Raw genomic sequence first — 24,519 nt, forward strand, 5'->3', positions numbered from 1 at the left:
TGTTCCACAACCTGTGTGCGTCCTGGCAATTTCAAGGATAGATCACGGTTTTGCTGCAGCAGCTCTCAACATTGCTTCTTCTGGGCCATTGTTATCGTCTTTGCAATCACAACCTCCTTGATCTTCGCTTCGGGACAGGCCCCCAGGCAAGGAACTTCCAGCGCCTTGTGGTCCTGCCACGGTTCGAACAGGTTCACATTGTACACCTGGTACAGCCTCCTGCGACTGGGCTGGTGTAACTTATAATTCATGTCCCCAAGTTTCTCTACGACTTCATACGGGCCTTGCCACTTGGCCGGGAACTTGCTCTCCACCGTTGGTAAGAGTAATAGCACGTGGTTGCCGGGATGGAACTGCCTCAGTCTTGATGACCATTTGTATACCCTGGCTTGGGCTTCGTGCGCCTGGTGCAGATGTTTCTTCACGATGGGCATTACATGAGCCATCCTCTCCTGCAGCTGGGTGACATGCTCTATCAAGCTTTGGTGTGGCATAACCTCGGCTTCCCAGGTTTCCTTGGTGATGTCCAGGAGCCCTCCTGGATGTCGGCCATACAGAAGCTCAAACGGGGAGAATGCGGATGCCTGTGGAACTTCTCTAATGGAGAAAAGCAAGAACGGGAGCAGATAGTCCCAGTCTCGACCGTTCTTCTCAGCAACCCTCTTGGGTTTTGTTTAAGCCCTCCACCTGGCCATCAGTCTGTGAATGGTACACGGGACGTTTGCAGCTGAGCTATCTGGAGGACTCTGCACAGCTCCCGCATCACTTTGTTCATAAACGGCGTTCCGTGATCAGTCAAAATTTCCTTGGGCAAACCGGTTCTGGTGAAGATGTGTAGCAGCTCCCAGGCGATACTCTTATAATCCATAACCACCAAGATACATATATTTTTTTTTTCCATAAATGTGTTTATTAAACTTTTCAAAATAAGGTACAACAATCCAGAAAGATGATATACATATGAATACATCAGAATATACAGACAGGTAAGATACAACATTGTGAAGGACAAAACAAGCTTGTAATCCTAGATATCTCAAATAAGACACGTCATGCCCATTCACATTTTAGTAACCTTTGGACTAATCATTCTGAGATTGCGTAGGAAAAAGGCAGATATAGAGAAATAAAGTCAAGAAGAGGGAAAGAGAAGAGAGAAAGTGGGTAAGAAATGGGGGAAGTGGAGGGGGAACTAAACCAACCTTGGTCCCAGCTACCCTACGAAAATTATGGAAACTCAGTTAACCAGCCCGGAAACTCTGAACTCTCCTTGAATGTCTCCCAGAGGAACCACATTTGTCCCGCTCGAGTCACAGATTCGTCATCTTGAGCCATCAGCGACTCCATTCGGTTCACTCTATCCATCTCGGACACCAACTCCACCGCAGACGGAACCCTTGTCGCTCCCCAGTACCGGGGAATAATTGTTCTGGCCGCTACTAAGCAGAACCTCATAATTCCTTTCTTTATGGTTGTTATAGACCCAGTAATCAGTGAAAGGAGAGCTATTTGCGGGGATGGCTCACAGCAAACGCCTGTCATCAAGCGAAAGTCTCCAAAAACAGCTTCCCAAAATGGACGCAGAAGACTGCAAGACCACCGTATATGAAGCATAGACCCCTCCTCTATGTCACATCTCCAGCATAAGTTTGAAATTGCAGGATTTATTTTATGGAGGCGCACAGGACACCTATACCAACGCGTTAATATTTTATAATTTTTCTCTTGTGATCTGCAAGAGATAGAGGTCTTGTGGGTAAGGGTAAAGATCTTCAGACGGTCTGCTTCAGAGAGGGCGATCCGCAGATCTCTCCCAAGCTGTAATAAAGCTGGTGTCAATAGATAACGTTTCCAGGATCAAACTGTAAAGCAAGGAGACTGTTTGGGTAGGACCCTCCGCAGCCAGCATCAAGGACTCAAATCAGGTCGATGTGTTAAAGGAAATACCCGAAAGGAAGTCCTTCAACTGAGCGAATTCAAGCCAAGATAGCGATTTGCTATGGCAGGTGTCCCGCAACCCCCCCACAGTGGAGAGCCCAGAGAGTCTGTCCGCCACCTGGCCCAGTCTCACCCGATCGACAGATCTCCAGCATAGAAACGCAGTCCTGTCCACTGCTGGCGGGAAAGCAATGTTGTCAAAGAGGGAGCCCAGTCTACTCGGAATGTTACAAAGTCTCAGTCTCCCCCAATTTCTATCCCAAAATCCCAACACTATCTGCGTAAGAGGTGGAAAGTCTGAGATCGGGGGCGTAAAATTTGCACCACACCATGGTATCCAGTATAGAGAGCAAGGAGAGAGGAGTTTTTCTAAAATCACCCACTGTTTATGTAAGTCGCTATATCTCCAGTCAACTATTCTAATCAGGAGAATGGCATGATAAAATATTTTGAAGCTAGGAAGACCTGTGCCCCCGTGTCTTGGGTCTGGTCAAAACCGAGAGCCTAATTCGGGATCTACGAGCTCCCCAGACAAAACTATTAATAGCAGATTGTAACCGATTAAAGAAATAGTCAGGAATTGCTATTGGGACTGTTTGAAAAAGATAAAGAAAGCGGGGTAGAATGTCCATTTTGATGACGTTTATACGACCAAACCATGAGAGCTGAGATCTATTGTATTTTTTAAGATCCAATAGAGTTTTGTGTAAAAGTGGGACATAGTTTAGGGAAAAAAGATCCACTTCGTTTCTGGGGATCCAAACTCCCAAGTATTTTATAGCTTTATCTTTCCATTTAAAAGGGAATGAATAATAATAATAATTTTTATTTATATAGCGCCAACATATTCCGCAGTACTTTACAATTAAGCGGGGACATGTACAGACAATAAATTCAATACAAGTTAAGACAATTTAAACAGTGACATTAGGAGTGAGGTCCCTGCTCGCAAGCTTACAATCTACAAGGAAATGGGGGGACACAGTAGGTGAGAAGTGCTTGTTATTTCAGGTCTGGCAATTATAATAAATAGGGATTTTCATATAAAGCTGCATAATCCGGTCATCAGCCCGTGTCTCTGGAATGAAGCCCGGAGTCTCTGGACCAGGTCATCAGGGAGAGATATATTAAGGGCCTCTGTCATTGAATAATTAACTTTAACCCCTTCACCCCCAAGGGTGGTTTGCACGTTCATGACCGGGCCAATTTTTACAATTCTGACCACTGTACCTTTATGAGGTCATAACTCTGGAACGCTTCCATTGATCCCGGTGATTCTGACATTGTTTTCTCGTGACATATTGTACTTCATGTTAGTGGTAAAATTTCATTCAAATAACTTGCGTTTATTTGTGAAAAAAATGGAAATTTGGCAAAAATTTTGAAAATTTCGCAATTTTCCAACTTTGAATTTTTATGCCCTTAAATCACAGAGATACGGCACACAAAAAACTTGATAAGTAACATTTCCCACATGTTTACTTTACATCAGCACAATTTTGGAACCAAAATTTTTTTTTGTTAGGAAGTTATAAGGGTTAAAAGTTGACCAGCGATTTCTCATTTTTACAACACCATTTTATTTTTAGGACCACATCACATTTGAAGCCACTTTGAGGGGTCTATATGATAGAAAATACCCAAAAGTGACACCATTCTAAAAACTGAACCCCTTACGGTGCTCAAAACCACATTCAAGAAGTTTATTAACCCTTTAGGTGCGTCACAGGAATTTTTTTGAATATTTAAAAAGAAATGAACATCTATCTTTTTTTCACAAAAAAAATACTTCAGGTTCAATTTTTTTTATTTTACCAAGGGTAACAGGAGAAATTGGACTGCAAAAGTTATTGTGCAATTTGTCCTGAGTACGCTGATACCTGATTTGTGGGGGGGAACGACTGTTTCGGCGCATGGCAGAGCTCAGAATGGAAGGAGCGCCGTTTGACTTTTTCAATGCAAAATTGGCTGGAATTCAGATCGGACGCCATGTCACGTTTGGAGAGTCCCTGATGTACCTAAACAGTGGAAACCCCCTACAAGTGACCCCATTTTGGAAACTAGACCCCCCAAGGAACTTATCTAGATATGTGGTGAGAACTTTGAACCCACAAGGGCTTTACAGAAGTTTATAACGTACAGCGGTACAATTAAAAAATCATATTTTTTCCACAAAAATGATCTTTTCACCCCAATTTTTATTTTCCCAAGGGTAACAGGACCCTAAAAGTTATTGTGCAATTTGTCCTGAGTACGCTGATACCCCACATGTGTGGGTAAACCACTATTTGGGCGCATGGCAGAGCTCGGAAGGGAAGCAATGCCATTTGACGTTTTTGGCTGGAATTGAGATCGGACACCATGTCGCGTTTGGAAAACCCCTGATGTACCAAAACAGTGGAAACCCCCCACAAATGACACCATTTTGGAAACTAGACCCCCTAAGGAACTTATCTAGATGTGTGGTGAGAACTTTGAACCCCCATGGGCTTCACAGAAGTTTATAACATACAGCCATACAATTAAAAAATCATATTTTTTCCACAAAAATGATCTTTTCACCCTCAATTCTTATTTTTCCAAGGGTAACAGGACCCTAAAAGTTATTGTGCAATTTGTTCTGAGTACGCTGATACCCCACATGTGGGGGTAAACCACTATTTGGGCGCATGGCAGAGCTCGGAAGGGAAGCAGCGCCATTTGACGTTTTTGGCTGGAATTGAGATCGGACACCATGTCGCGTTTGGAAAACTCCTGATGTACCAAAACAGTGGAAACCCCCCACAAATGACACCATTTTGGAAACTAGACCCCCTAAGGAACTTATCTAGATGTGTGGTGAGCACTTTGACCCCCCAGTGCTTCACAGAAGTTTATAATGCCCGGGCGTGAAAATAAATAATTCGCATTTTTTCCACAAACATGATCTTTTAGTCACCATTTTTTTATTTTCCCAAGGGTACCAGGAGAAATTGGACCCCAAAAGTTGTTGTCCAATTTGTCCTGAGTATGCTGATACCCCATATGTGGGAGAAAACTACTGTATGGGCACACGTCGGGGCTCGGAAGGGAAGTAGTGACGTTTTGGAATGCAGACTTTGATGGAATGGTCTGCGGGTGTCATGTTGCCTTTGGAGAGCCCCTAATGTACCTAAACAGTGGAAACCCCCCACAAATGACACCATTTTGTAAACTAGACCCCCCAAGGAACTTATCTAGATGTGTGGTGAGCACTTTGAACCCCCCAGTGCTTCACAGAAGTTTATAACGCCCGGGCGTGAAAATAAAAAATTCGTATTTTTTCCACAAACATGATATTTTAGTCACCATTTTTTTATTTTCCCAAGGGTACCAGGAGAAATTGGACCCCAAAAGTTGTTGTCCAATTTGTCCTGAGTATGCTGATACCCCATATGTGGAAGAAAACTACTGTATGGGCACACGTCGGGGCTCGGAAGGGAAGTAGTGACGTTTTGGAATGCAGACTTTGATGGAATGGTCTGCGGGTGTCATGTTGCCTTTGGAGAGCCCCTAATGTACCTAAACAGTGGAAACCCCCCACAAATGACACCATTTTGAAAACTAGACCCACTAAGGAACTTATCTAGATGTGAGGTGAGCACTTTGAACCCCCAAGGGCTTCACAGAAGTTTATAATGCCAGGGCATGAAAATAAAAAAATCGTATTTTTTCCAGAAACATGATCAATTAGTCCCCAATTTTTTCATTTTCCCAAGGGTAACAGGAGAAATTGGACCCCAAAAGTTGTTGTCCAATTTGGCCTGAGTACGCTGACACCCCATATGTGGGAGAAAACTACTGTATGGACACACGTCGGGGCTCGGAAGGGAAGCAGTGACGTTTTGGAATGCAGACTTTGATGGAATGGTCTGCGGGAGTCATGTGCGTTTGGAGAGCCCCTGATGTACCTAAACTATTGAAACTCCCCACAAGTGACCCCATTTTGGACACTAGACCCCCCACAGAACTTATCTAGATGTGTGGTGAGCACTTTGAAACCCCAAGTGCTTCACAGAAGTTTATAACACTCTGACGTGAAAATAAAAAAATCATTTTTTTCCACAAAAATGATATTTTTGCCCCCAATTATTTATTTTCCTAAGGGTAACAGGAGAAATTGGACCCCAAAAATTGTTTTGCAATTTGTCCTGAGTAGGCTGATACCCTACATGTGGGGGTAAAACACTGTTTGGGCGCATGGCAGAGCTTGGAAGGGAAGGAGCACCATTTGACTTTTTCAACTCAGAATTGGCTGGAATTGAGATCAGACGCCATGTTGCATTTGGAGAGCCCCTGATGTGCCCAAACAGTGGAAACCCCCAATTATAACTCCAACCCTAACCCCAACACACCCCTAACCCTAATCTGAGCCCTAACCCTAGCCCTAGCCCTAACCCTAGCCCTAACCCTAGCCCTAACCCTAGCCCTAACACTAGCCCTAACCCTAGCCCTAACCCTAGCCCTAACCCTAGCCCTAACCCTAAGGCTGTGTGCACACGCTGCGGATTTTGCTGCGGTTCCGCAGCGGTTTTGGTTGCTGCGGACCCCAGTACCATGATTCCCTATGGGAATCAAAAACCGCAGTGCAGACGGTGCGGAATTTTCCGCGGTTTTCAATCCGCAGAAAGAATTGACATGTCAATTCTTTCTGCGGATTCTCCTGCGGTTTGCCATCTCCTCTATTGAGGAGATGAAAAACCGCAGGACAAAACCGCAGAGCAATCTGCAGGTAAAACCGCAGGTCTTTTGACCTGCGGTTTCACCTGCGGATTTTACAAAATCCGCGCGGATGAATCCGCACCTAATCCGTAGCGTGTGCACACAGCCTTACCCTAACGGGAAAATGGAGATAAATACTTTTTTTTTAGTTTTATTATTTTTCCCTAACTAAGGGGGTGATAACGGGGGGGTTGATTTACTATTTATGGCGGTTTTTATTTTTGGAAGCTGTCACACGCTAAAAGACGCTTTTTATTGTAAAATAGTTTTTGCATCACCACATTTTGAGAGCTTTAATTTTTCCGTATTTTGACCCACTGAGTCATGTGAGGTCTTATTTTTTGCGGGACGAGTTGACGTTTTAATTGGTACCATTTTCGGGCACGTGACATTTTTTGATCGCTTTTTATTCCTATTTTTGGGACGCAGAATGAACAAAAACCAGCGTTTCATGAATTTCTTTTGGGGGGTGCGTTTACACCGTTCCGCGTGCGGTAAAATTGATAAAGCGGTTTTATTCTTCGGGTCAGTACGGTTACAGAGATACCTCATTTAGGTCGTTTTTTTATGTTTTTGTCGGTTTTATGCAATGAAAACTATTTTATATAAAAAATAATTATTTTTGCATCGCTTTATTCTGTGAGCTATAACTTTTTTATTTTTTCGCTGATGATGCTGTGTGGCGGCTCATTTTTTGCGGGACAAGATGACGTTTTCAGCGGTACCATGGATATTTATATGCGTCTTTTTGATCGCGCGTTATTACACTTTATGTTTGGCAGTATGATAATAAATCATTATTTTTTGCTTGGTTTTTTATTTTTATTTTTTAAGGGGTTCGCTAAAAGGGTTAACTAATGGGACAGTTTTAGGCTGTGTGCACACGCTGCGGATTAGGTGCGGATTCATCCGCACGGATTTTGTACAATCCGCAGGTGAAACCGCAGGTCAAAAGACCTGCGGTTTTACCTGCGGATTGCTCTGCGGTTTTGCCCTGCGGTTTTTCATCTCCTCAATGGAGGAGATGGCAAACCGCAGGAGAATCCGCAGAAAGAATTGACATGTCAATTCTTTCTGCGGATTGAAAACCGCAGATAATCCGCGCGGAAAATTCCGCACCGTCTGCACTGCGGTTTTTGATTCCCATAGGGAATCATTGTACTGTACACCGCAGCAGAAACTGCTGCGGGTCCGCAGCGGCCAAAACCGCTGCGGAACCGCAGCAAAATCCGCAGCGTGTGCACACAGCCTTATAGGGCGGGTCATTACGGACGCGGCGATACCTAATATGTGTACTTTCATTGTTTTTTTTTTATTATTTTCAAAAAATGAATTTATTGGGGAATATATTTTTTTTTTTTACTAATTTATTTGGCGATTTTTTTAAATTTATTTTTACATTTTTTTTTAATTTTTTTTTTACTTTATTACATAGTCCCAGGTGGGACATCACTGTCCTGTGACAGATCGCTGATCTGTCACATCACAGATCACTGTGACAGATCAGCAATCTGTCACAGGCATTGAAGCAGACTTCCTCTTGCCTGCGCTTTGCAGGCACTGAGGAAGCCAGCTTCCTCAGGTCCCCGAAGGCCCCCGTCGCCATCTTGGATTTGGGGGCCTGGAGGATAGGAGCCCCCCGCAGCAGCGCTGCACATTGCGCTGCCGTGGGGGGCTCAGGGAAGCACGGAGGGAGCCCCCTCCCTGCCGATGCTTCCCTTTAACTCCCGGTACACCGCGATCATGTTTGATCGCGGTGTGCAAGGGGTTAATGTGTCGGGGGCGGTCCGTGACCGCCCCTGACACATAGTGTCGGGTGTCAGCTGTGATAATCAGCTGACACCCGGCCGCGATCAGCGGCGCTCACCACGTGGGCGCCGCTGATCGCGGTAGACGTACTATCCCGTCCACGGTCATACGGGCCCGGGTACCGTGGACGGGATAGTACGTCGGATGTCAGGAAGGGGTTAAAGTTAGATACTTCTCCAAACCGTTGGAACTCTCTCATCAGCACTGGGAAGGCAATGGTCGGGTTAGTGATATAGATCAATAGGTCATCTGCATAGATAGACAATTTAACATGATTCCGACCAACCAGAAGGCCCTTGATATCAGGAGCATTCCTCAGTGCGATTGCAAGATGCTCCATTGCAATAATATAAAGTAAGGGCGAAAGAGGGCACCCCTGACGTGTGCCATTAGCTATTTGTAAGGGGGATGACAAAGTACCATTAACTCCAAGTCGGGCTGTGGGGCCTTGATATAGTGCCAGAATCCTACCCAGTATGTCAGGTCCCAAACCAAGCTGTGTCAAGGCAGATCTCATAAAGGTCCATCCTAGACGATCAAACGCCTTTTCCGCATCAATGGACAATAGACATGCTGGAATTTTATGTTTACGCATATGAGAGGCAAGGAGCAATGATTTTACAGTATTATCTCTAGCCTCCCTGTGTTGTACAAAACCAGTCTGATCCGTGTGAATGGAGCCAGGGAGTAGAGGGCTTAGTCTTTTTGCAATTGCTTTGGCGTATACTTTTATATCAACGTTAATTAGGGAGATAGGCCGATAATTAACGCATAATAAGGGGTCCTTTCCTGGCTTGGGAATAACGACAATCGTGGCAGCTAAAGTTTGGGGGCAATTCTCAGAGATAGAGTTGAAGAGTTTTGTCATAAATGGAATTAAATTTGATGCAAATATCTTATAAAAGTTAGCCGGGAATCCATCCGGACCGGGGCTTTTGCCATTTGCCAGAGACCTGACTGTATCCAGTATCTCCTGTTCCAAGGACGGGGTCTCAAGGGCCATTACGTCTCAGATGGAAGAGGAGGAATCGGAGTGCTATTTAGGCCGGTTTCACATTTGCGTTACAGGCCGCAGCGCCGGCCAGCGCTAAGCCCCGCCCCTGCCGCGCCTCTGGCGGTAGCTCCGCCTCCGGGCGCATGACGCTGCATGCGTTATGCGTCGCCTATCTTTATCACTGAGGACGCAGGCCGTGCGCAGTATGCGTTTGGTGGCGCCTGCGTCCTTTTGACCGTGCGCCGAGCGCAACCTAATTGCAACAGGTTGCGTTTGGCGCTGGTCGGCGCACTGTCAAAAGGACGCAGGTGCCGCCAAACGCATACTGCGCACGGCCTGCATCCTCAGTGATAAAGATAGGGGACGCATGACGCATGCAGCGTCATGCGCCCGGAGGCAAAGCTACCGCCGGAGGCGCGGCAGGGGGCGGGGCTTAGCGGCGGCCGTACGCAGGCCAGCGCTGCGGCCTGTAACTCAAATGTGAAACGGCCTTACATAGTTATCCACTCTTTCCTGGAAGTCGGACACAGCCATGTCTGCCAAAGGTCCTCTAAAGTTGTAAAGGGAGTTGTAATAACCCCTAAATGAGTCTGTAATCTCCAAGGGGGAGTGGAGGGATTTACCTGACCCAGACTTAATGGTAGGTATATAGGTAGTAGGAATTCGTGGGTGTAAAAAACGTGCTAAGGCCCTACCAGGCTTGTCAGAGTATTCGTATAGGTATCTGCGGAAGCGGTCTCTCTGTCTTGCTGTAGCTGTATCTAGCAATAAGCTTAAGTCAGTTCTAGCTTTCAACAGGTCAGTCATGACTTGTGGATTTTGTGACCTTTTGTGTTCCAACTCCAAAGCTTGGATGTGCGTCAACAAATTAGGAATGGCAGAAGCCCTTTCTCTCTTTAATCGTGCCCCCTGTTGGATGAAAACTCCCCGTATAACTCCTTTTAAGGCCTCCCAATGAGATGACAAAGCTGTGGGGTCATCTTTGTGAATATTGAAAAAAATCTGTGATTGCCATCCTGATTGCCTCCTGACAAGAGGGATTTTTGAGAAGCCCCGGGTGTAAGGACCAAGTTGTTCGATGTGAGTTCCGGAACCATCAAGGATTGTAAGACTGGGGCATGGTCCGACCAAATCATCGTGTCAATTTGTGTCGTCGGGTGAAACGAGAGCAGCCCGTGACTAATTAAAAAATAATCTATCCTACTATACGAATCATGTACCGCAGAATAGAAAGTATAGTCACGTGTAGTGGGGTGGATCAGTCTCCAAACGTCAACCAGTATATATTCCGTTAGCTTAGATTTCAGACTCTCCAACTGGGAGGGGGAGATGGCCGACCTACCCGAAGATGAGTCCAGGACTCGATCAAATGTAAAATTGAAGTCTCCTCCGACAATTACCGCACCCTCTGCGAATGCCGAGAGGTCGCGAGGTAAGCTTTACAAGATCTGATCTGATCCTGGTTAGGGAGATAAAAATTAGCAATGGTAAATACATCTCTGATAATTTTAATCTTTAAAAACAAATATCTTCCTTGCGTATCAGATTTAGAGGCAATTACTTGAGCCTGTAGCGACTTGTGTAAGGCAATACTAACCCCTTTGGATATTGAGTCTGGGTTGCTGTTATGGAACCAGTGTGATTAAAATTTATGGTTAAGTGAAGGTATCCGATCTGAACTAAAGTGGGTCTCCTGCAGAAGCAGCACATGAACCCGTTTCTTGTGCATGTGATAAAGAACCTGCGAGCGTTTTTCAGGAGTATTAAATCCTCTGATGTTCAAGGAACAAAGGTTCAAGGTGGCCAACGTAAACTAGTACAAGAATCAGTAGTAGGACTAGGTGGTGGTAGGAGGGGAAAAGGTGTTGGGTAAAGACGAGAAAGCACTTAAGAAAAACTTTATAGAAGGAAGTTCTGAGTGAAGAATAGAAGAGAGCAGAATATAATGTATGAAGAAATATAAACAAAAATTTCAGACGGAGCAGAATATTCCGTCTTATTAGACCACAGGTAGCTACTCCTATGGGCTAAGAATTAAGCAGAGAAATTCTCTGAAGGAAGTGTCAAAGACACACCCTAACTTGGGAGATGATTGAACTCTAAAACAGAGCGAACAGCCAGGCCCCCACAGCAAGTTAATTATACATGTTAAACAACCAAACAGATTCAGTGCCCCAAGCCTCAAGGCTATACTGACTATGTACTGGATTCAAACAAATACCCCACAAACACAACATAAAACCAGAGGCATCTCGGAGGTGATGAGGATCCCTGTAGACTATTTTTCTAGTTATAGTAAACCACTATAATGCATAATAAGGCTCCACCCCGTTAGAAAACCACCAATATTCCCCACCCCAAGGAAAAGGACAGTGGAGAGAGCAAGTGATTAATATAGGACAAACTCCTCAGTGCTCAGGCGTCACCCGAGGGATCACAGGAATCACGGCGTAGATTTCTTCTCCTCTTCTTCCCACGTTCCGATGGTACTCTCCCACCTCCTCGAACTCCCCCGAACCCAAAAGAGAAAAAACGGGGCCACACCCCCAGGGTGACCGGTAGCAACCCCAGAGCCGATGAGAAATCCAGGAGATCCGACGGGCATCTCAGGATCACCGTGCCAGTGTCCCCCCCCCCGAGCTTTTAGCTGAAAAGGGTATCTCCACGCAATGTTTTTCGCGCGCAGAGCCTCCAGGAGAGGTCTCAGGGCCCTTCTCTTAGCCAGAGTTATAGGGGAGAGGTCTGCTAGAAGTTGAATATTTATGCCATTAAAGTCTATAGCGTCGTTCTCTCTAGCTTTAGGCATAATGTCCTCCTTAATTTGGTAAAAATGGATCCTGCAAATTACATCTCTCGATCTAGATGGGTCAGGGTGCCTTGGGCCCAGGGATCGATGAGCTCTGTCCAATTCAATACGTTCATCCGTGGATCTACTCAGCAATGAATTAAAAACATGCTGTAGGGCTGAATTCAGGTCCCGTGGGGCCACTGACTCTGGGAGACCACACAGTCTAATGTTGTTTCTCCTATTTCTGTTTTCAGAGACTTCTAGCATGTCCATAACTAGATCAAAATTCTGTGAAAGCTGATCTAAAAGTTGCTGCTGAGTATGAAGCTGGGAAGATAGCTCATCCACTTTAGCTTCTAACACAGTGATGGCAGAATTTATGTTGGATCGTCCTCTTTGAGGGAGCCAATTTCCCCCTTGCATACGGCCTACAAACGCTGGATGTAACCTTCCATGTCAGTCTTGGTGGGGATGGCACTTAAATGGGCACGTAGTTCCCCTACATTCATAGTCAGGGGCTAGGAATCCCCAGAACCCGTAGGGGTCTCAGGGCCATCCTGGGTAGCCTCACCGCTGATCCCCACTATGCCAATGTCAAATGTAAAGGATCCATTAAGTGTGCTGTCTGCAGTCCCTGCTCTCCTCAGAGATTCGTCTGAAGCAGAGGAATGAGTTAATTGTTTAGCAGCAGGAGCTGGCCTGGAGGGGGAGGGGAGGGACAGGGAGTCTTCCACTCTCTGAATGCCTGTAATGCTACTGACCTTATCTCCAGTTTTGTTCTGTCCAGCTTCACACTTTCTGTGTGTTTGTTTTCCCTGTGTGCATCCTCCATGTGATGATCCGGCTGCAGCAGCAGATAAGCGTGCACCCTTCGGGCCTCGCACATCAGATCTCTCGTCAGCAGCTGCCATAGCTGCACGTGTGGTGTGTTTTCCCGCGCTGCTTGGGGCTGTTAGATTTCGAGTAATTCCAGGGTCAGCAGGTCCGGAGGAAGGCTCCCATGGTGCTTGAGAGCGAAGACCGGCTTTATCTCTCATGTAGAGGCCGGGGGACTGCCTGTGCTTGCTAAATCTTTGCTGTAAGGGCTCTGGGAAGCAAGAGCTCTCTCTATATGTGTCTGCCCTGCTCCATGGCCAGACCACGCCCCCACCACCAAGATATATTAATGGCCTCGTGACAACTTAACAAGTGGACCCACCAAGTCCATAGCGATTCTCTCAAAGGGAACTTCTATCACCAGTAAAAGGACTAAGGGACTTCTGAAGTGAGACACAGGGGCAGTTATCTGGCAGGTAGGGCAAGATCTACAGTAATCTAGAATCTCACGGAAACAACCTGGCCAATAAAATATTTGCAATACTCTCTCCAGGGTTTTCTCTGCCCCTAGATAAGGCCCAGCATATGTGCATGGGCCTTATTTAAACACTCTGCCGGTACGATGTCGAAACTAACAGCTGTTCTACAATTTCTCCACCCCTCAGTTTAGTCACCCGATACAGTAGCTCGCTAGTTACAGCAATACAGCAAAATGAGGGAACCTGGTGTCAGCCCCAGCTCTTAAGCATCCCCATTACATACAGTGACATTTTCAAAAGCATATTTTAATGTGAGGTCTTGAAGATGAGCAGTCCAGAAGTTCTCTCTGAGCACCTCTAAGTCAGAGAAGCTGGGCTCCTCCTGTACAGTCTCATTCTCCTCTCCAGGGAGGACACAAAGGGGAAATTCCATCACCTTTGATCCCGACGGAGTTACCTTCTGAGGGGCCTGGCTTTGAACTGGGACACTCGGTACAGCCCCTTTCTGTCACAAGTCGCAAAATAGAGAAAAGTCACGACCCACTATGACGGGATGGATCAAGTCTCACACTACCCCAACCTCATGGGTCTTATCCCTACAGTCCGTCCCCAGGGTTACTCTGGCGACAGGGTAGTCCTTCGCATCTCCATGTACAGTATGTAGCGGACATCCACCAACTTATTGGGGATTAACTGGTGGGGAAGTGCAGCGTTGATTAGTGTCACCAGACTTCCAGAGTCCAGCAACCCGAGGACCTTCACCCCATTGACTGAGACAGCACACGACTGGGGACCATCGCTGGGTTTACAGTCCACACCGCAGACCGAGTAAGCATAATACAAGCACCATCTGCTGAGACTGCAGTCCATAGGTTCGGAGGGCATATTGCACCAAGCGGCTATGTGCCCAGGATTGTGACACCACCAACAGACTACATCTTTCATCCCAGTCTTAGAGGTCCCATAAGCAGGATTGGGTCGTCCCCCAGTTTGTAGGCATAGCCACCCTCTTTGGTGATCCTGCCCCTTTTGGGTAACCCAGTACAGGGATGTAGTAATGTCTGATCTCCCCAGGGATTTCTCCACCACCTGATACCTCTCAATCAGTCCAACCAGATCGTCTGCATTTTGGGGGTCGCCCTGGGCAACCCAGGTCTGTATTTGCCTGGGTAAGGAATGAATCAGTCCATCACTACCCACTCGACCATCTGGGCCGGAGTGGACGACTCTGGCTGCAGCCACTTTTGGACCAGGTGTAGCAAGTCGAAGATCTGTGAGCGGGGTGGTTTATCGCCAGCATATGACCAACAGTGGACTCGTTGAGCCCTTACAGACATTGTCACCCCCAGGCGTGCCAGTATCTCAGTCTTTAACTTCTCATACTCCTTGGCATCCTGGAGGGCTAAGTCATAACATGCCTTCTGGGGCTCCCCCGTCAGATATGGCACCAGTACCTCTGCCCACTGCTCTGGTAGAAGTCTCTCCCGTTTAGTCACCTGCTCAAAAACTGTCAAGAAGGCTTCCACATTATCCCCGGGGTCATTTTCTGCATAGCTCACATTATCGTTTTCCTGGCGTATGCATCACCTTCCAGAGATGAGGAGGAGACCGCCAGCCTTACCCGAACTGCCTCTGTGAGGAGCTCCATTTGCTGCGTTAGCACCTCCTGCTGCTGTTGAGATTGTTTAAGCTGCTGTATCAACAGCTTATTCGTTTCTTGCTGTGCTAGCTCTACCTGCTGACTAGCCAGCTGTTATTGCTGCACCTACGCAAGATGTTTCACCAGATCTTCCATGTTGCAAGACATCTAGTGCTGGATGCCGGATTTCACCCAGGACATGTAGTTGTCCGCAGCCTCTATCAGGGTTCCTGGATTGCAGCCCGCACTCGAACCACCACGTGTGAGGGGTTGACTCACTCCGCTGCTTCACAAGGTAGTCACAGGAACAGTTCTGGTCATAATTCAGCTGCTGGTTTATTGTAGACAGCATAAACCTTAGCAGAGTTCATAAACATAAACAGCCTTTGTGGCATAATGGTAAATAAAGCATCTCAGAGTCCTTGTCCTGCAGTCTTCACTGCAGGTAACGCATGCAGCCTCCTTAGGTCCTATGGGAGCCACGTGGGAGTTCCACCTCTCTCCCAATACACACACACAGGCTGAACCACAGGTTAAGGTAGATATCACATGTACTGGTCAAGTGATCATGACCTCACTGTAGGTCCTGCAGGGAAAAAGAGGTACGGTGAGCACCCACCCACACTGCAGGTGCTCACATGAAACCGGCCCACTGAACTCTGTACATGGCCCCTCTGCACCTAGTGTGTCGGAAACACAAAACCACTCCTGTTTCACATCACTGATCACTGCATGCGAAGTGACATGTACCTCCTTTCCTTTATAAAGCCAGTGACTCTGCACACGTTCAGGAATTGGCAGCGCTTTGGACGCAGCACATGTCCACTGTGTACATAGCGCTGCCATCTATTGAACGCAGGTGAATCCGCATGTGTTCATTGAACCGTGAGAATTCACCACGTCCAATACATTGTACGGGTAAAATGTATATTGCGGTGGCTCGTTTTCTCCGCAAGATAAGTTGACATGCTGCGGTCTGGAAAGTTGTGCCGCATGTCCATCTCCGCAGGTAAGCCTCGGCCGTCTCTGGCTACATAATGGGCATGGAATTTTTTGAAATCCCATCCACTATGTTGTATTATCTGGACCCTGAGGGTTGGATGCTGCGCAAGTATGCAGCGTTCAACCCGCTGCGTTTACTGACTGTGTGCACCTACTCTCAAGTGTTTTTACACATATCTACTGAGAGCTTTTCTTTGACAAAACAATGTTAGTGTTCCACATTGCATCACTAACAATACACTGGGGGTAATTTAAAACACAAAAAGGACCTGACAGGTTCCCTTTAAAACTTATGGTCCCAGAGGTTCAGTGTCAGCACTGCATACAAAATTACTTGGTGTCAGAATCAACCTAACTCAATTGCCTGTCAAAGAGAAATGGCAGAGTTTAATTCATACATTAACAGACAAACTTTGATGGGAAACACTTGAATCCCCTACAGTAGTTGCTATGGCTGCAAATAATAAAATGATTCATCTATACATTATAAATCAGAGCTACGGAACTACTTCCAGACTATACAGGATGGGCAGGGTGCCACATCACTGCTGGCACAGGTATCATAATTCCCACGCTAATTTCTGCCATCTTATAATGAGCTTGTTCTGAGATTCAACGTTTTTGGTCGAAAGTCGTAAACATTTTATTATAGATGGTAGGGGCAACTATAGACTCCACAGCATAGATATGTTTATTTGGAATCCTAGGTGAAGAACTATGGCCTCATCATGAGGAGGTTTTCCTAAGAGAAGCTCTCTCTATTGCTATGCTCTAGACTGGGGAAATACTGCCAATGGAAAAATGCAGTGCATATGAAAATCTAATATTTTTTAAATGTTTGATGCAGCCTCCATTAAATAATCGGAATTCTATTTGGTTCCATATTTCCTAGTTATCCACTAATGAAAAGTGGAACTGATGTTTTGTGCCATCATATTATTTATACATTTATGTTATGCAATTACTGATTTACTTTATAATGTGAAGAAGTAGTGTGAACAGGACTTTGTTTTCATGCTAGCTTATTATTCAATTAAAAAATGTGTTTAAAAAAAATCCTTCAAATAGAAAAGCAGGATACATTCAAGTGAAAAAAAATGTTAAAACAATCTCAGAATGCATAGTTACAGGCTACATATAAATATACATATACAATACTTACTTTCACCTGTCATCACTCCTTGAGTGTAACGTTTGGGTAGCATCCCAGTATAGCCATAGAAACTGGATTGCTGCACTTGTGAAATAAAGTCAATATTCATAAGATAAAGTACATAAAAAGTAACCATTTAACTAAACTAGATATAAAACATGTACTTATTATTAAATGAATAACAATCAAATAATGCATGTGGAAAGCTTTTTCTAATCTAGTGGTGCATAGTAAGAAAAAGTAGTTACAAACTTTTAAATTATTTTTTTCAGTTTCTAATAACAGCAACTCTACCAATCGCTGATCGCGGCAGAGCAGGGGAGAAGACAGCCGGCTTCAGCACCAGCCACCGGGGGACAGAGGCTTACAGTAGCGCTTCTTCCCTGGCGGGCGCCCGTGTGGTCCTGATGCGGCACACGGTTGCCGCATGTGTGCCGCATGGAGTACACACACGGACACTAATGTCTCTGGTACCGGTTTTTGAGTTGTACTTTTGAACGACACCATGGTTTTACCATATCGTGTACTCAAAAATGGGGAAAAAAAATCCAAGTGCGGTGAAATTGCAAAGCAAGTGCAATTCCACAAAGTTTTTGGGGATTTTTTTTGCTACCATGTTCACCAAATGCAAAAAGTGAAATGCCACTATGATTCTCCAAGTCACTACGAGTTCATGGACACCAAACATGTCTAGGTTATATTTTATTTAAGTGGTGGGAAAAAAAATCCAAAGTTTGTTCAAAAATTATTTTTAAAAAATTGCACCATTTTCCGAGACCTGTAGCATCTCCATTAATCGCGATCTGGGGATGGATGAGGGCTTATTTTTTGTGCACCGAGCTGACGTTTGTATTGATACCATTTTCGTGCAGATACAATCTTTTGATCGCCCGTTATTGCATTTTAATGCGATGTCGCAGAGACCAAAAAAAATCGTAATTCTGAAATTGACTTTTTTTTCTCGCTATGCCGTTTAGCGATCAGATTAATCCTTTTTTATTGAAAAATCTGGCAATTGTGAATGCGGCGATACCAGATATGTGTATGTTTGATTGTTTTTTTATTGTTTTATTTTGAATGGGGCGAATGGGGGGATTTAAACTGTTATTTTTTTTATATTTTTAAAAACATTTCTGTTTTGCTTTTGGCATGCTTCAGTAGTCTCCATGGGAGACTAGAAGCTGCCATAAACTGATCGGCTCTGCTACATACAGGTAATGATCAGATCGCCTACATGTAGCAGAATACTTCACTTGTTATGAGCGACGACCACTGGGTGGTGATCACAGCAAACCAGCAGTAACAACCACAGAGGTCTGCAGGAGATCTCTGGTTGTCATGCCAAACCATCAGTGACCCGCGATCACATGATGGGGGTCACCGATGGGCAAATTTCCGGCCCGATGGCTGGAAGCGCGCATTAAATGCCGCTGTCAGAGTTTGACAGCAGCATTTAACGAGTTAATAGCTGTGGGTGGATCACGATTCCACCCGTGGCTGTTTCGGGCACATGCCAGCTGTTCAAAACAGCTGACATGTGCTGGGAAAGATGTGGGCTCGCTGCCGGAGCCCACATCAAAAGGAAAAAAGCGAACTGGGCCGTACTAGTACGGCGCAGGTCACAAAGAGGTTATATAGTAATGATTAAAGGTTAATTTTTAAATAATATCACCACTTTCGCTAATAATACCTTGTAATACTAAGTGGTATTCTGTACTCATACCATCTATTGCTTCTAGTCTTACTCCTATACAGCTTTAATTTTTTCTTAGTGGAATTACAATAATCAAATTCTAAATAATTATTGCTAGTAGTCATTGCAGGTCTACTATATGAAACAGATAAATACTATATCGTCATGCTAAAATTTGGGACTTGAATCTCTTTATTGCTTCAAAATCCAAATTGGCAACAACTGTGTTAAACAACGAACACCAATTTGTCATCCGTAAATTGCCTTAAAAAGACCGTCTAATTTTCAAGAAAAATATAATTTAATGATGCTGCCTTACTTACCTGTACATCCAAAAGCTACTATGCCAACAGCAAAAAGGTTGATGGCGTAAGACTGTTTAAATGTAAATAGCTCAAGCCAGACGTCACAAATTCCAATAAAGATTAGAGGTCCAAGAGCAAAAACATATCCTGCAAATGTAATATATATTAACAATTAATCATCAACTACCTGTACATAGTCAACAAACACTGGCTAAATTACACAATCATTAACCCCCTAGTGACAGCTTCAATTTGCAGCTTAATGACCAGGCCAATTTTTGCAATTCTGACCACTGTCACTTTGTGAGGTTATATCTCTGGAACACTTTAACGGATCCCTCAGATTCTAAGAATGTTTTTTCGTGACATATTGTACTTCATATTAGTGGTAAAATTTTTTTGATATGACGCGTTTATTTATGAAAAAAATGGAAATATGGCGAAACTGTTTAAAATTTCATAATTTTCAAACATTTAATTTTTATCCCCTTAAATCGGAGAGATATGATACACCAAATAGTTAAAAAATAACATTTCCCACATGTTTACTTTACATCAGCACAATTTTGGAAACAAATTTTTTTTTTTTGTTATGAAGTTATAAGGGTTAAAAGTTGACCAGCGATTTCTCATTTTTACAACAAAATTTACAAAACCATTTTTTTAGGGACCACCTGACATTTGAAGTCACTTTGAGGGGTCAATATGGTAGAAAATACCAAAAAGTTACATCATTCTAAAAACTGCACCCCTCAAGCTGATCAAAACCACATTCAAGAAGTTTATTAACCCTTTACATGCTTCACAGGAACAGAAGCAATGTCAAAGGAAAAAATGAACAATTAACTTTTTTTCACAAAAAAATTACTTCAGAACCATTTTTTTTTTATTTTCACAAGTGTAAAAAGAGAAAATGAACCACAAAATCTGTTGTGCAATTTCTCCTGAATACGCCAACACCCCATATGTTGGGGGTAAACCACTGTTTGGGTGCACAGCAGATCTCGGAAGGGAGGGAGCGTGGTTTGACTTTAACAAAGAATTGGTTGGAATTGAGATCAGACGCCATGTCGCGTTTGGAGAGCCCCTGATGTGCCTAAGCAGTGGAAACCTCCCACAAGTGACACCATTTTGGAAACTAGACCCCCCCCCCAAGGAACTTATCTAGATGTGTGGTGAGCACTTTGAACCCCCAAGTGCTTCACAGAAGCTTATAACTTAGAGCCATAAAAATAAAAAATCATATTTTTTTCACAAAAATGATCTTTTCGCCACCAATTTTTTATTTTCCCAAGGGTAGCAAGAGAAATTGGACCCCAAAAGTTGTTGACACTCCCTAACCCCTAAAAATACAAAACCCAATTATAAAAATGCACTGAAACCAAAACTTTAATTTAACCCATACAGGACTAAAGTCCCCAACCTATAAATCCATAAATTTGTATTTTTAGGGGTAGGGAGTGTCATTGGGTTGTTTTTAATTAATTTATTTGTTATTCATTTCAGTATATATGGAAAATCAGTTGTAATAAGAGTTTTAAGTCCGGACACCATGAAGAGTTTTATGATGAATTTGCACAAAATGATCGATACTTCTAGCAATATTTTTCAAGTGGATCCATGTTTTATAATTTGTACACTTCATTATTGTATTAATATAAAATTAATGTATTTATGGCACATTTGCACTTATTTATTTTTATTTTATTGTAATATCACAACTATTTGTCTAATTTAATTATTCAATGGTATATTGTCACTTTATGCAATATTTGTCATTTGTTCAATAATAGTTTGTATATGATTATTGTCACTTTATATGTTAAAAATTTGTTTGTAAACAAAATGATTTTTATAGCACTTTGTCACTTTCATAATATTTATAATAATATATCTATATATATAATAGTCTTATCATGTCTGTCTGTAACCGAAATCCCGCGTCGCTGATTGGTTGAGCCCGGCCTGCCAGGACCAATCAGCGACGCAGGATTTCCGTGACAAACAGACAGACAGGTACTGTATGATAATGGGTATGGCGCCGGAGATCGCGAGCTCCGGCGCCATACTTACATACTTACCTCACCGGGAGGAGCGTTGCCGCGGCGCTTCTCTTCTTACGGTGACCGGGGCAGGAGGCTGGGGGAGGAGTGTGGCACTGACGCCGAAGTACGCGCATGCGCATAGCGCTATCCGGCGCCATTTTCCTAAAGACACATTTGCAGTGTGTCTTAAGGAAAATGGCGCCGGATAGCGCGGTGTGGGCATCGCCGGTCAGCACGGTGTGGGCATGCGCGTACTCCGGCACCAGTGCCATACTCCTCCCCCAGCCTCCGGCAGAACGGGACAGCGCTGAACCACAGGAAAGATGGGTGAGTATAAATGGTTTTTTATTGCATGTGTGCAGTTTCCTAGGGGTGAGGGGGACCATACATACCAGGAAAGGGGGGTGAGGGGTACCATGCATACCACGAAAGGGGAGTGATGGGTACCATTCATACCACGAAAGGGAGGTGAGGGGTACCATGCATACCACAAAAGGGGGGTGAGGGGACCATGCATACCACGAAAGGGGAGTGAGGGGACCATGCATACCAGGAAAGGGGGGGTGAGGGGACCATGCATACCACGAAAGGGGAGTGAGGGGACCATGCATACCAGCAAAGGGGGGTGAGGGGACCATGCATACCAGCAAAGGGGGTGATGGGACAATGCATACCAGGAAAGGAGGGTGAGGGGTACCATGCATACCACGAAAGGGGGTGAGGGGACCATGCATACCACAAAAGGGGGGTAGGGGACCATGCATACCAGCAAAGGGGGGTGACGTGACCATGCATACCAGGAAACGGGGGTGAGGGGTACCATACATACCACGAAAGGGGGGTGAGGACCATGCATACCACGAAAGGGGGGTGAAGGAACCATGCATACCAGCAAAGGGGGGTGACGGGACCATGCATACCAGGAAAGGGGGTGAGGGGGGCCATGCATACCAGGATAGGGGGGTGAGAGGACCATGCATACCAGGATAGGGGGGTGAGGGGGACCATGCATACCATGAAATAGGGGGGTGAGGGGGACCATGCATACCAGGAAATGGGGGTGAGAGGACCATGCATACCAGGATAGGAGAGGTGGGGGGGACCATGCATACCAGGAAAGGGCGGTGAGGGGACAATGCATACCAGGAAAGGGGGGTGAGGGGGACCATGCATACCAGGAAAGGGGGTGAGGGGGACCATGCATACCAGGAAAGGGGGGGTGAGGGGGACCATGCATACAATAATAAGGGGGGGTGAGGGGACCATGCATTCCAGGAAAGAGGGGTGAGGGTGACCATGCATACCAGGAAAGGGGGGTGAGGGGGACCATGCATACCAGGAAAGGGGGGGTGACAGGACCATGCATACCAGCAAAGGGGGGGTGAGAGGACCATGCAATCCTTACACCGATGTGTTATGAATGAGTCATGGTAGGAGGCAAAAACAGAAATACTAGCTAAGTCCAGAAAACCAGAGAAGTTGGCAGCTATCGGATTGCAGACCCCTGAACCTATCAACAACAACTAGCAGTAGCCGTGGGGGGTTCCTACGGTGCCCTAGACCCCTCGATCACAGCCGGAGAACTAAATAGCCTAAAGACAGAAAGGGAAATCTAAACTGCCCCAGAGCAGACCCCCAAAGCAATAGGCAGCCCCCAACATATAATGACGGTGAAGCAAGATGAAAAAACACTCACACAGAAAGAAGGTTAGGCTGAGCAAATGATGGGGCCCAAGCTAACTAAATAGGACAGGATAGAAAAGCTGCTGTCTGCAATCCGCCAAAAACCCTTTCAAAACAAGAGGCAACAGACTGATAGGGAAAAAAGCCCTGAAGACGCTAGGCTTCAAAAAGACTATATCAGTACTCAGGTATTTTCTGAAGACAGAGCAAAAAGGAATTCAGCTCACCCCAGCAGGGAATGGCAGAAATCCAGAAAAACAAGGCAAAACAAAACCAAAACACAAATGCAAAAAGTAGAGCAGAAAACTTAGCTTTTGAGGAGCAGGAATCAGACTGGTCTCCTAGAATCCCTCAGAGAAATCACCTGCAAGGCAGAAGGGCGTCGGCTGCCTTATATCCAGTCAGCAATTCCAGTCACCCTGTCATCATCATTCTGCTCAGGTGCTTGGTAATCAGTCTCACTACCTTCCTTCACCAGAAGAGGGAGTTCATCAGACCTCAATGGTGAAGGGGAAAATGAACTCAAAACAGTACCTCCCCCTTGAGGAGGGGTCACCGAACCCTCATCCACGCCACCAGGGCGATCAGGTTGAGACCGATGAAAGGCACGCACCAATCTTTTGGCATGAATATCAGAGGCAGAGACCCAGGAATTATCCTCCTGACCATAACCCTTCCACTTAACCAAATACTGGAGTCTCCGTCTAGCCAGACGGGAATCCAGTATCTTCTCTACCTCATATTCCATGTTACCTTCAAACAATACAGGGTCCGGAGGTGCCACCCCAGGAACAACTGGTTCAACAAACCTCTTCAACAAGGACTTATGAAACACATTATGGATTTTAAATGTGACAGGAAGAGCCAAACGAAAAGAGACCGGATTAATAATCTCCAAAATCTTGTAAGGTCCAATAAATCTAGGCTTAAACTTAGGAGAAGCCACCTTCATAGCGATATTTTTTGATGATAACCAAACCATATCACCAACCTTAAACTGGGGACCAATGGTCCTATGTCGGTTGGAAAACCGCTGGGGCCTTTTCCTGGGAGAGAGATAACTTATCCACCACTTGGTCCCAGATCTGGTGCATTCTCTCCACTACAGTGTCAACACCTTGGCAGGCAGAAGGCTTCACCTGCCCTGAAGAAAATCGAGGATGAAACCCAAAGTTACAAAAAAAGGGTGACATCAAAGTGGCAGAACTAGCTCTATTATTTAAAGCAAATTCGGCCAAGGGCAAAAATGAAACCCAATCATCCTGATCAGCGGAAATAAAACATCTCAAATACGACTCCAAGGTGTGGTTTGTTCTCTCCGTCTGCCCATTGGTCTGAGGGTGAAACGCAGAGGAGAAGGACAACTGAATTCCCAGCTTGGAACAGAAAGTCCTCCAAAATCTAGACACAAACTGAACTCCTCTGTCAGATACAA

General features: G+C 45.1%; 1 protein-coding gene across 1 annotated transcript in view; it reads right to left on the minus strand.

Moving 5' to 3' along the window:
- Nucleotides 1-24,519, minus strand: part of SLC29A4 (solute carrier family 29 member 4) — a 236,119-nt gene that overhangs the window by 83,218 nt on the left and 128,382 nt on the right. Inside the window, exons 5-6 of the mRNA XM_073558133.1 lie at nt 19,375-19,503; nt 17,368-17,442 (exon numbers count right to left, since the gene is read on the minus strand). Coding sequence (XP_073414234.1) covers nt 17,368-17,442; nt 19,375-19,503 — 204 coding nt within the window. The remainder of the gene's footprint in view (nt 1-17,367; nt 17,443-19,374; nt 19,504-24,519) is intronic.

Source organism: Dendrobates tinctorius, unplaced genomic scaffold, assembly GCF_039654945.1.
Source record: "Dendrobates tinctorius isolate UK_male_01 unplaced genomic scaffold, ASM3965494v1 ptg000254l, whole genome shotgun sequence".
Taxonomy (NCBI): Eukaryota; Metazoa; Chordata; class Amphibia; order Anura; family Dendrobatidae; genus Dendrobates; species Dendrobates tinctorius.